This window comes from Nannobrachium achirus, assembly GCF_963921795.1.
Source record: "Nannobrachium achirus genome assembly, chromosome: 12".
In the NCBI taxonomy this organism is placed as follows: domain Eukaryota; kingdom Metazoa; phylum Chordata; class Actinopteri; order Myctophiformes; family Myctophidae; genus Nannobrachium; species Nannobrachium achirus.
In genome coordinates this window covers 42,109,572-42,123,001 of record NC_137832.1, presented here as the reverse complement: position 1 = coordinate 42,123,001, position 13,430 = coordinate 42,109,572, and the positions used below count along the sequence as shown (strand labels likewise).

At 41.8% G+C, this 13,430-nt stretch overlaps 1 protein-coding gene across 2 annotated transcripts in view; it reads right to left on the bottom strand.

Annotated features, from left to right (window-relative positions):
- Positions 1 to 13,430, bottom strand: part of hsd17b4 (hydroxysteroid (17-beta) dehydrogenase 4) — a 148,283-nt gene that overhangs the window by 3,828 nt on the left and 131,025 nt on the right. For both annotated transcript variants that reach the window (XM_080738885.1, XM_080738886.1), the window contains 10 exons: positions 10,825 to 10,940; positions 8,795 to 8,907; positions 8,529 to 8,652; positions 8,237 to 8,288; positions 7,004 to 7,075; positions 5,166 to 5,269; positions 4,965 to 5,030; positions 4,466 to 4,535; positions 1,668 to 1,774; positions 893 to 979 (listed from right to left, as the gene is read on the bottom strand). In XM_080738885.1, the coding sequence (XP_080595011.1) occupies positions 893 to 979; positions 1,668 to 1,774; positions 4,466 to 4,535; positions 4,965 to 5,030; positions 5,166 to 5,269; positions 7,004 to 7,075; positions 8,237 to 8,288; positions 8,529 to 8,652; positions 8,795 to 8,907; positions 10,825 to 10,940 (911 nt within the window). The remainder of the gene's footprint in view (positions 1 to 892; positions 980 to 1,667; positions 1,775 to 4,465; positions 4,536 to 4,964; positions 5,031 to 5,165; positions 5,270 to 7,003; positions 7,076 to 8,236; positions 8,289 to 8,528; positions 8,653 to 8,794; positions 8,908 to 10,824; positions 10,941 to 13,430) is intronic.

Below are 13,430 nucleotides of genomic sequence, written 5' to 3'. Positions count from 1 at the left end.
AGATTTTCAAGCGGGCCCTGATCCAGAAAAGGCTGTGCGACCAGTTCACCCCCAAAATGACTTTTTTCTATTGATTACTCACACCATGCTAAAACTTTTGTCGCATTCCCAAGACAATCATTTGATTACAATGAATTTACCCCCATTGATTTCGGAATCAATGGTGGTAAATTTACTATATTATTATTTTTTGTCTGCGACAAATACAAAAACATATTTTCATTTTCATTTTGGGGGTGAACTACTCCTTTAACCCCTTACAACTGGGAAAGCATCTGTGTCATTTTAGATTTCTTTGGCTGTCTCACTGAATCTCAAAAACACTGTAACCCAGGCTGCCCCGGCCCGAGAATACAGAGAGTTTAATTAGATTTTGGATTTAATTTAGGGATGTTAACAATTAATCTAAAATTAAGTTAAGAAATCTGCACTCATTTTGGTTTCGGACAAGAATTTTCCATTTGTTCCTAAAAAACGCAGCTTATCAATGAATCGGTTAATCAATCGATAAGGTTATCAACTATCAATGAATTAATTAATCAATCATTAACATCCCTAATTTCATTTATAAAAACAATCCCAAATTGGATTGCCGATCTGCAGTGCCCAAGTGCCCCAAAGAAAAGTTAAAAGGTAAAAAAAAAACAGCAGGCAACCCAGAAAGACGATTTTTTAACGAAAGCAGTGAATGAGTTAAGGTAGGGTAAGTGATTCCATTGAATTCAAATAAGAAAAAAGCAGTTTCAGTTTTCCCTGTAGATGACAGCCTTCCTCCAATCAGGAGAGAGTGGGTTCCTCCAATCATGATGGTGTGGGGCAGGCCTTGGTGTGCGTAAGGCCCTACCTTTAATTCAAGCACCTTAAAAGAACTGAACTAGACAACGTTACTTACCTTACACTGGATGTGAATGCGGTTCCCTTCCTTCCACATCTCAGTCTGAAGAGTTTGGCCTGGCAGTACAGGCTTCACAAAGCGAACCTGAAGTAGAGAGCCAATGGACCAAGAGATGGCATTAGGCCAGGGATTTAAACATGTAATGTGAACACAATAAACTCGGGTGAAGAATAATATACTATTGGCTAAAAGGTGTGTGTTCACATTCATTCTACAGCTATACAGTCTATTCCAGTGGTTCTCAAGCTACACACTCACGGTGCTTATCAGAGTGGGTAGGTCCCCACTTCAAATATGATTATTCAGGGGGGTCACGGCTTGAAAAGGTTGAGAAACACTGGTCTGTTTACAGAAGTCATTACAGTACAGTAAGTGTGTGTGTGTGTGTGTGTGTGTGTGTGTGTGTGTGTGTGTGTGTGTGTGTGTGTGTGTGTGTGTGTGTGCGCGTGTGTCAGTATTGACTGTCTATTGTCACTGTCGGGTAGAAACCTTGTATCTCCAAGTTTCAAATTTGTATGTTTTTTTTTCTTTTTCGTAAAGTAAAGCCCTGCTTCATCATACAAGACTGTCGCACAAAACTAGTGAAAATAGCAGATCTTCAAGCACACAATGCCTCGCAGAGTAGATCAGCTATTTTCACTTGTTTAAATCATTTTTAAAATGATAAATACAAAACGAACGGTTTTGGACATACAAGGTTTCCACCCGACAACAACGATATACCTGGAGATAGAGAACTCGGGTAATTGCAGGAAATGTCTGTCTATATTACCTTGATGGCCTTGAATCTGGACGGGTCATTGTTGGCATACTGCTTGAGGACATGTCTGGCAGCAAAGCCAAACGAGCACAGGCCATGCAGGATGGGAGCCTTGAAACCTGTCCAACCATCATTACGTAAGTAATGTACAACTTAAGTCATAATGCAGACTAGGGATGGGACGATATGAATTTTACCCGATTTACGATATTATCGCGATAATCAAAATCCATTATCCTGGGGCGGAACATTTGGCAAAAAATAGCAGATCTACAAGCTCACAATGCGCAGCAACCCACGCGATAGATTGGCTATTTGAAGACATTTGATAGAAAGTTAAAAAAAGACTGTATCAAGTACTATATTATAAGTACCTTTTACCAATTATAGAGGGTTTAAGTGCTACCGGATAATCAGCTCAGCACCAGCTCACCAGTGCATGACAGAAGACGATATCACGTAAAATTAAAACTCCACAATACGGTTATCATTTTTTATCACGATAAACGATAATATCGCTTATTGTCCCATCCCTAATGCAGACACAATTTTACCCACATGAACCCTAGCGGGCGGCCCTATTCTGGGGCGAAACTATTCTGCCTTGAAAATTGCTGATCTAAAGCAGGCTTTCTTTTTCTGTGAAAATATTTGTAGGCCTGTCACAATGATTTAATAATAATGCTCTAACCTCAATTATTTGAGATAATCAGATTAATCACAATTATTTGAGATAATCGCAATTATTTTGCATAATCATTTCCATGTGAAAAATCTTCATACATTTTTAAATGTATTTTTCAAAATACAGTATAGTGTAAATAGCCGATCAACACACTCACGATGTGAGCTCATGGATCAGCCATTTCCGTCCATTTCCTCTATTTGTAAACATTTTTCAAAGTAGAAAGTAGAAAGCAGACAATATATACTGTCTTTGTATATTTCAGTTATTTTTCATATATGCCCTGTGCAACTTCAAAGCACAAAAGCCAAACCGAAATTAAAAATGTAATTCATATAGTCCAGTGTTCAACGACAAAAAACAAATACAAATACAAGCAGACCTCCTGTAGTACAGAGCCCTGGGGACTCCGGTCAAGTAAGTGGTGAAGCAATAATGCAGAATCCCATTCCCAAGACATTGACATTAAAGGCATCTTCTCTTAACCGGTGATGATGAATGGATTTCTGTCAGGTGTTTGCGTTGGGACTTGAGCCATGGCCCTGCCGTCAGGCTGCCCTTATAAATTAGAAAAAAGGTCCCGTGTGCCATGTCCCCAAACGCCACGTTGCTTCCTACAGTACACGACATTAAGTCCTCGTTTGTTTTCAGACGATCTCAGGTGCTCGCCTGGCTAACGTCAGTTTGACGGATATGGCGAGGATGTCTTGTCTCTCCCTATACGTTCACCAGGTGTCTTGTGCTGTCACATGCAATCTGTCATCCCTGCCCCGGAGATACCGTCTCTAGGTTTCCCAAAGCATTTGTCACCGTGGAGAAGGGTATACACTCCACAAAGTCATCTTTATGTGCACTCTGCTGCTTTCAATTACAATGTTTACCATTTACACAGTGGTAGCACAAGCTGATCCTATCCCAAGGGAGAGAAGGAAAAAAACACGACGACAGCCAAGTATAGTAGCAATAATAAGTGTAGGCAGGTGTAGTTCAGCTGGACCCTGGATACAGCCAGCCAACTAACCCCTTATTTGTGATTTAAACTCTGTCTGTTCTGGTAGCAGGACTGGGGGTTGTGTCATTATTTCAAACATAAATCAAATATGTTTGGTGAATTTGTTTAACAACTGTGATAACAACTTTCCGACTTCTCCATCGGCAAAACTCCTGCAAACAGCTGAATGTACATACAGTAAGTTCTAAAATGCAGAGCAAGACTGAGTGGGAGTGATGCTCTAACATTTGTTAAATAATAGACCATTCGCAATGATGCGTGGCTGTTAGGAGCGGACTGGTTCCGCATCCGATCGCTTCCACCCTCGACACTGCACTTGGCAGATTTGGTCTGGCCCTGCTCGGTTGTGATGGGATTTAGCAGCCCCCGAATTTGTGGGGCACCAATCAGGGCCTAGTATGCAATTATGGGGAGGATTCCAGACTAATATCTACGCAGTGATATTAGTCTGGCCATGCCAGGCTATGTACGTACCTGCCAGTTCAGAGCAGACCGGTTCAGGCCACACCAATGGGCCACACCTTTTTGTGTCCTTTTCACTACATCATTTGCCATTTGATGCCTGTCATTTTGTGTAATTAACGAAGGGTAATTTTGCGTTGTGTTATTATTACAGCCAGTTCCCAACTATTATAGGCCGGCCCCCCAGGGTCCCGGTAAAAATACATCGATAATAATAATACTTGACCAGAATCATATATCCTTAAAGCAGACTCTCAAAATAAAAAGGTTTTTGCACAAATTACAACAAATGGCTCAACAAAAACAGCATGGCTCAGTGCCTCAGTGAGGAACCTTGGCAAAATGAGAGACTTTTAGAAATTAGGTTACAACCAATAGCACTTTAATGGCTGCTGTTTTTAGTGTGCAATCAATTCTTCCTACAGCTTGAACACTAGGAAGTTCAAATAAATTACCTGTAAAATGCCCTTGGACATTTAATCACCATCAAACGTATTCAGTCTTAAAATAGCTCCCGTCTTGTGATGCCATTAGTGAAACTAAACAACGTCCGTTCCGTTGGTAACAAACACGTCAAGAGCATCGGGTCTTTCCTGGGGTTTGGTCACATCAAACCAGGTGTTTCAAAAAGCTTTAGCCAGAGAGACTCACCTCCCATGGCAGCAAAACTGGGGTCTATATGGAGCGGGTTCCAGTCCCCGCTCAGACGGTACAGAGCTGCCTGCAACCACACAGGAGAGAAATGCTGGTGAGCTTTAGACAACATAAAACAATAGTCTATACAAACAAACCGTGTACAATATACAAGCAAAAGCTTTTTACCTGGGCGCTTCAAATAGAATACCCAAATAAGACACTTTATTGCAGGGGGTGACTGACATTTGAACAAGTCAGGCAGGCAGACAAGCAGAGTCCGATTCCGCTTCACTCTGAAGACGATATTTGTCGAAATGTCACTCAATCAGTCACACCTTGCAATGAATGTGCAAACTTAATGAGTGCTCCAGTGTCCTATTCGGGTAGTGATTCTTTTTAAAAACGTATATAATACTGTCCTTTACAGCACAAAACCCCTTCTACTCAAAACTTGTCTGGGACTTGACATTTGGGACTGTGTACAATATATCCACATCAAAACACAAAAACATACCTGGTCTCTTGTGGTAGTGTCAGTCACCACAGCATCAGGTGCCCTATTAGGAGGAGGCACTAGGGCCTGGAAATACATAAAACAACATACAAATGCATAAATCTATATATATATCTATAATAAGTCTGTGCACAATCTGTAAGAAACCTCACGAGTAAATATTTTAGCAGAAAAACCGTGAATAAAGGCTGGAATGAATACCTTGGCTTTTTCAGACGTTCTCTTGCCACCGAAGCCGCCGGCTCCGACCACAAACACTGACCACTGGTTGTAACACACCAGCTCCCCCTCACTGTACGTGTTCACTGTAGAGAAGCACAACAGGGCTGTTCATTTTGCATTGGAATGGCTTGGCCAAAGGCCAATTCATCATAGCATTAATTTATTGATTGATTGAATACTTTATTAATACGATTATTAACAGTACTGGTAATATCGTTAAAAAGGTTATGTTAAAAGAATAACACAAAAAGCCCCAGGGGCTTGTTTCCGTTGTGGTTCATTGTACTCAATTAATGAGTAATACATACAATATAATACAAATGAATACAAGACAAAACATATTGCAATGAAGCTCAGTAGAATCCTAAGGTAGATTTACATAGAAAGGAGGACTGAGGGCAGAGGATTCTACAATCAAGATGTTCATTGAGATAAACTACTGCATGTTCACTTGTATTCTTTGAGGTTAGTTTTGAGTTCGAGCAGGGAGTCTAAAACCTTGGTTTGTTTTGGTAGGTCATTCTACATAATCTTGTATCATTCTACATAATCTTGTATCAGAGACACTCAATTTCATTTGTCTGTTGGTAACCAATTGAGCCTTATTCGGTGACAATAGCAGATCTACAAGCCCACAAAGCATCACATTACTGATATTACTATATTTTTGTCAAAGAGATTTGGTGTAGAGGGAAAAAGGATGATGAAATTGGAGTTGTGTGGCTTTATTTCAATATAATTGTTTGGTTTTGTTTTTACTCTGTAAAACATTTTTACTGTAATGTACATAGAATAACGCCTTAAGTTGCTGTGGAGAAAGCTGAGAGGGCCCACGTCTTTTCCTTTGACAACACACTGTAAAAAATAATTGCAAGGAAATCGACCAATTTGGATATTAACTGCCTATTTATTATACAATGGATCGTTTGAGTCAAGAAATTACTCCGGGGAGGCTGATACACAACAGATGGGGCTACCGCTTAGCTGCTTCTCTATAAAGGCCCATAAACGCAATAAAAAAAAGACTGCTTCCTGTGCAACCTCTTCCCATTAGAACACGTTAATTGCAAATTGAGAGCACAAGAAACCAAGCCTTTCGGAAGTTGGCTGTAAAAAGGACAATTAGCATCCATCATATGGAATCAATCCAACACCGCTTCCTACATGTCTGGTTGGTCAATTTCAGTAAACCTTTTCATATAAAACATGCGTAAAAGATAAACAAGAGTACGTCAGAGCGGGACAACTCCACCAACATCTTTATGACGTGCGGCAATGCCTGTAAATGCTTGCTTTCAGCTCTGCAGGATAATTAGAGTATAGCCAGACATCGCGGGAAATTTCCCTTTGGTGAAACCTCTGAGAAGCCAGCATCCCATGTTACTTGTTTTAAGTCTGTTTAATTATAGAGCAGAGTGGTGCACTAATCTCAGCCATCTCTGAGGAAACGTACGCATATAAACCACAGAATTATCAACACAAGTTTATTTAACCCCTGTAGACAAGCACTGGGAGCTAATTTGGATTAATTCAGCTTTTTTCTAATACCTTTGAGAAAGCACATGTTAAAATGTATTAATACACTACATGACGATGGCCCCAGCTCAGTGGCCTTATGGTTAGATTGTCCGCCCTGAGCTTGGAAGGCCGCGTCATGTCCAGGCCAGGTGTACTTGTACATCATGGCTGAGGGATGTACTTGTACGTCAAGCCACCTCATGGTACAGAAACAGAAGATTGATTCCTGACCTACTCTATAGGCTACATGGCTCGGGGACCATGGTTACATGACAAATGCATAGGGGACTTAAACTCACCGTCCATGAGTATCACTGCTCCAGAACCTTTGTCCAGCACATCAGCTACAGTGGCCTGAGAGTTCAGCGTACCTGTAAATCAATGCAATTATCGTGTATATTTCACAGCACATATTCCTTTGGTTCCTGTAAGGGCAACATGTTGCAGGTCTAGCGCTCCATTCCTGGAAAACTACAATATGTATCAAGGTTCATATATATACAATATGTACTAGTAAGAAGCCTCAGGGTGACATGCGACCTCGCCCTATGTCACCCTGAGGCCCTTTTAGGGCGAGGTGATGTATATAGTACCAGTTACCCATATATGGAGAACCCTGGTACCCATATATGGAGATCCATGTACTGAATATGGAGATATGCTGTGAGAGCCCAAACATGCTTACTCAGTTCGTTATGTGAAAGTCCTGTGATGTCTAGGACATCTGACATCATACCCTTTTATGCCCATATATGGAGATCCCTGTCGGTAGAACCATCAGTTAGTGTGGTATGTGGCCTCCATATATAGGCATTCCCATATGAAGTCCTGTTAGATATGGGCTTAATATTGATGACATCAGGGAACTCCATATATGGGCATAAAAGGGATTCTGTTAGTGTGACATCACAGTGAAGCCAGAGCGTGATGTCAGTGTCAAACCCATTCTGTTTAAGAGTAATTCCCCTGACATCATTTACGTCAGAGCATAATGTCAAAGCGACAAACCCATTGAACCACAGCGTTATAGACAGAGATACATACATACATACATACGGACAAGCTGTGACCGTTCACATACTAAACTTGTGACCTACGGTCGCAATAATTCCCTGTTGCTAAAGAGATAAACCTTTGCAACAGGAGAGGTAACCTGGTGTAAATCAGTTGGTTATGTCGTGGCCCCAAGGTATATGATGTGGTCAGGAGATCTGTAGCCAGTAGTCACTTGAACTGTAAGGTATGCCCACTATATGTCTTGTGGCAATGACATAGTTAAAGAAACCGCACCAAGGCACCTCTCCTCTGCGGTATCTCATCAAGCAGGAACCGTATCAGTAAAATATATGTAGCAATAAGTCAAACCTGTCAAATACCCTTGGCAAAAATGACAGCTCAGAATAACAGAATAGCGCCAAGGTCAGAGACTCCTGAATTGATTTTCACTGCACTTTATTTTCCACTTAGAGTAACATCTATAAAGATGTACCGTTATTGGGATTTGAGGTTGAACGTTCAAGAAAAGGAAATACCTGAGGTCGGCAGAGGTTTGTAAAGTTCCAGATACTGTTCTCCATGCAACACCTGTTAGAAAACAATGTGGGAACAGCAGAGTATGAGTGAAGCCGATTGTGTGCCATTTCTGTGCAGGACTGTGTGACACATACCATATGGATACATAATGCTGTATCCGCAAATGAAAACAGAAATGTGTAGTGTGATGGTCACGCACACGCACACACACACACACACACACACACACACACACACACACACACACACACACACACACACACACACACACTTTTCGCCCCAGTGTCCAACCTGGGTAAAATCTATGTTGAGTCCAGGGACAGAGCTCAGACCTCCATCCATCATGGCCGACTGGGAGGGGATGACCCCAAAGGTAGGCAGGCAGCTGAAGCCCTCGTGTCCTTCATACAGGAACCTAAATAACATAAAGATGACAGCAGTGTGCAAACGTGACATTCTTCATGGGTCTAAAGAAAGACGCACGGCGCAGGAAGGCGTGCTGTATTACAGATTGTGTCAACAGTAATGTCTAGCCCCTCTCACTCTCGCAAACTCACCTGAGATGGTCAGGGTCACTGGTGGACATGCCCACTCCCAGGGCATAGAGGATACATTGAATGTGAGAGTAGGTGAATGTTGTGTCTGAAATTTTCTGTCCCACTGCTTCCATCTGAGGGGAGGGGAGGGGAGGGGAGGGGAGGGGAGGGGAGGGGAGGGGAGGGGAGGGGATGTTTCATCAACATGTCTTAAACAACATCACACTGAACAAAATGTTCTCTGAAAAGCAGGAATGAAGTTAACTTAATATCTAGTTTTGAGGTAAATAATATTCTTCTTCTTCTTCTTCCACAGATACAGCAGAGCCATACAAATAATTCAAACAAAAAATGCTTATACCTCACAGCAATGAGTGTGCTTAAACTGATGTACTCTTATGTACTTTAGTCAACTACACCGGCACTCACTATACCACACAGACTTAAAGCTGAGCAAGCTAGCCCACACAGGAAATTTGAAAAGAAACAAAAACTGTTTGTAAAAGTACTAAATATGCAAGTAAAAAGGTCTCTTGGGTCTGCCATGTCCCCGCAAGAGAACATAAGGAGGCAGAGAGGGCGGATGATGCAAGGCAGCATCCAAACCAGTGTGAGAAATGGATGTAATATCTGAACAACCGTTCTAGAGAGTAAGCAGACATGGCATACAGGCACAACAGCATGAAATAAGCAAAACCAGAATAAATAGTCAGAACTAGTGCAGCAACAGTACACAATAATCCACACAGACAGCCGACACCAAGTCAGCTGGGAACACTATGACCATGTTTGTCTTCAGGTGCCATGGTGTGTCCGTCCCTGTTCTCCTGTCCAACCATACTGGCATACACATCACGCAGTCCATGGTTTGACCATAGACTCAGTAAGGAGGACATTGATCATCCAAACAGGGAGAGCACCATTAAGACAAAGACGCTGAAGCACACAGCGCTGTTGCACTTGGTCCATGAGTGTTCTGAATTTGGCTATTGATATTACTGTAGGGGCCTGCTGTCCTGTTGATGTTTGATGAGATTGAATCTGTAGATCTGCTCTCATGCCATGAATGAGATACAGAATACAGTATATTGTTGCTGTCGGGCAGAAACCGCTTATCTCCATATCACTTTCTCACTAAAAAAATGTAATGATTCTCCAAACAAACTCTAAAAGAGACAGATAAAGTGACCATTTCACAGTCTGCGATTTATGAGGTAAAAAAAAGGAAACAAGAAAAACAAAACACCCAACTTGTTTTTTTTTTGTTTAGTCACAACACCAGATTAGTTATTGCCCTTTGAGCAACAACTGGTACAGAAAATGGCTGCCGTGATTTAAGGCCATGGTATGATGTGATGTGATTATACATATGGCCCATGTTTTATTTAAGACACAGCGCCAGCTGTGAGCTGCAATCAGTTCACTGTCCGTGACTGCAGCACAAACTGAACGAGGGCCTGAGATGCAAGTTGCCATCGAGTCATTATGCTCCACCTTTCTTTTTGTACAATGCACTCTAAAAATAAAGCAAGAACAACTTTGCACTTGCCGAGCGTGCCGTGTGCACGGTCCGTGCACGGTCCATGTGTGAATTATGCCCTGTGTCGGTTTGGAGAGGTTCCTTAAAGGGTGATGGCGACTCTCATTGAGAACAGAGTAGTGATATTAAACAGTCATGAGGTGGACTGTATTTGTAACCAACGTTGACAGTCAGTGGGTTTATGACTCCAAACTAGTGTGCGTGCGTACGTGCATGAGAGGGAGAGAAAGAGAGAGTGAGTTCAACAGGAGAAAGAAAAGAGGAAAGGAGCTGTAGGTAGGAAAGAATAAAAGAAGCAAGGAAGGTAATATCTGCAGGCAGGGAGGGATTGGTGGTAACTTTAGAGGCACCAGTAGCTAATGTCTTTATCTCACACACATACTGTTGCTTCACACATCTCCTCCCGGACGCAATTAAAATAGTAAACTGTTGCTTCACACATCTCCTCTCGGACGTAATTAAAATAGTTTCCCCCAAGGATTTGGTGACAAAATGTATAACTGCTACTCACAGGATTGATTCCAGAGGCTGGTGCACCCGAGATGGCCATAGATGCTGTGGGGTTGACACCCACTCCACCCGCTGAATCCACCTTGGACAACACCTCCACCAGCGTTGCCAAAGACTCTGTTCAGAGTACAGAAGAGGAGTGGGTGGAGAGGGAGAGAGAGAGAGAGAGAGAGAGAGAGAGCTAAAACATTCAAGTCTTTACTGCAACTGTCTGCACACAGTTTTAGGATGGATCTCACTCAGTTAACCTCATGAACACTATCATCCCAGTACCCGAGCTAGAAGCACAACGCGATTTGCGTGAAGAGCTTTGGTGTAGAGGGAAAGAAGGGGGCCTAGTATACAGTAGATCCCTGGGGGACTCCGGTCAATGAAGTACTGTATATAGGATTTCGTAGTAGCAACGCTACAAATTAAGAAAACTATCTACAGTTGCACAACATTGACTCCTTTCTGTGACCAAGTCTGCCAATATTTGTGCTGCCTCCAAGAGGGGATACTGACCTCAGATCAATAAACCTTGAGATGACAAGCCAGCCAACTGTCAGTATCCTTGCGGCACGCCAATTCCCACATTTTCATAATTCATCCTCACACTGCCCTCCTCTCCTGGCTATATAAATAAAAGTTATAAATAGATCTGTCCAGGTGATGTGACCCTCAAATGCCCATGCGGATTGAGGCGATTCAAATGCAGGGAAAGCGGAAAGGGCGGTAGGGGCTACAGTATGTTAATGTGTAAAGGCCTATATTGTAAATGGTATATTGTGGGTGCAATAATATACCTTTTTTAAGTCTTAGTGTTAAATGTGTCCTTCAGTGTCTAACTACATGTGTTGTCATTGTCCCAATGTAGCCCCAATTACAATAAATCTGACTCAGTGGGACAATATAAATAGGTGAAGGAGAGTTGGAAGTACAACTGCAGCTGCTAATTAGCATGGCTCTGTGGCATGTGGTATCAAAACAGAGGGCACAAGTTGTCCCTGTAATAAGCTACACAGTCGCTACACAGTCCTGCTAATGAGACCGGCTACCCACAGACTAGGGCCCGACCGATGCCAGATTTTGGGGTCCATAGCGGAATAAGCCGATCCCGAGCAAGCTCAAAACTCGTCGACGTTCTGTGATCTTGTAGATCAGATATTTTCCTTTTTTAAACAGGGAGGCCAGGTTAAGTGGTAAAAATACTAGGCCTGTGCAAAAAAATCGATTTACTATATTATCGTGATGTTAATCCTGGCGATTCAATTAATCGATTTTCAAAGTTCAGAATAGATTTTCCCGATTGTATTTATTTATAAAATAAAAAAAAGTCAGAGTAAGTACAGGTCCTAAAGGAACAGTTTTAGATCATGAGGATGTCATGTTATGGCTCTTTTTTTTTATGACTGTTGTGTTCTGTGTTTTCTGGCATCTTGACCAGGAACATGTTGTTGTAATGTTGTACCACTGGCACTTTGGCTGAAATAAATGTCAGAAAGATTGACTGACTTTATTTGGCTGCATTGATTTGAAGTATATGATTCAACTTTTAATGTTTTATATTGTTTGGAATTGTTTTAAAATGTTTCAATATAAAAAAGCTGTAATCTTTGGGGAAAAATCGCAATAATCGTGATTTGAATCGCAAATCGCAGGAAAACACAATAATCGTGATATAATCGAATCGTCACCCTATGAATCGAAATCGAATCGAATCGGGAAAAAGTGAATCGTCACAGGCCTAAAAAATACTGTAGCTGACGTCAAAGAAGGTTAAATAATGGTCAGTACAGTATATCAGCCAGTCTAACATATCAGTCTACCACAGACGCTCCCACTTGGCTAATCTCTCGAGACAGCCTCAGAGTCGCTACGCTTCTGAAAAAGAAAGAGAGACAGACCGAGTGGGAGTCGCCCTTTCTTTGCGATGGCTCGCCAGATTGCCACTTGGCTAACACTATTACCAACAGCCCTCCCTCTGTCGTCTACTTCCTCTAGAGAAATAACAATCAACAGCTTTCTGTCTGTATGTGACCTTAAGGGTTGTGATACTCCTGCTGCCCAAGATGACCTGTTTGCTATATATATTTAAAAGAAAAAAGGGGCTGTGATACGCCACTATGTGATACTACGCCTTTTTCTGTCTCTGTCTCTTTCTGACTTTCACAATGTGCTTTTCCTCCACTCTGCCTCTCTTAGTGTCCTGACAGAAGTCAGCAGACTCTTTTGAAAACTCACTGAGTCACAGGAGTTCAAAGTTCCCCCTCCCATCGTCACCATCCTTCATAACATTCATAACAAATACACTCATTTTGATGTTAAGACCATTTCTCAAAACTGTGGCATGGAAGATCACATTTTGATTGACATTTCCAACTTCATTCATGGACCTGAAGGAGGATCATTAGATTTTGTATTCTGTGGTAGGATTTCATTTTCTCTTTTTCTTTTTTTTACTTGACATCATAGAAGCTGCAAGGGATTAGTCTTGAACATTGCTGAATGATCATATGAAAGACTGACTACGCAATCAGATGATGTGGTTTAAAACTTTAAAAGCACAGAGGGAGGGAGAGAGAGAGAGAGAGAGAGAGAGAGAGAGAGAGAGAGAGAGAGACAGAC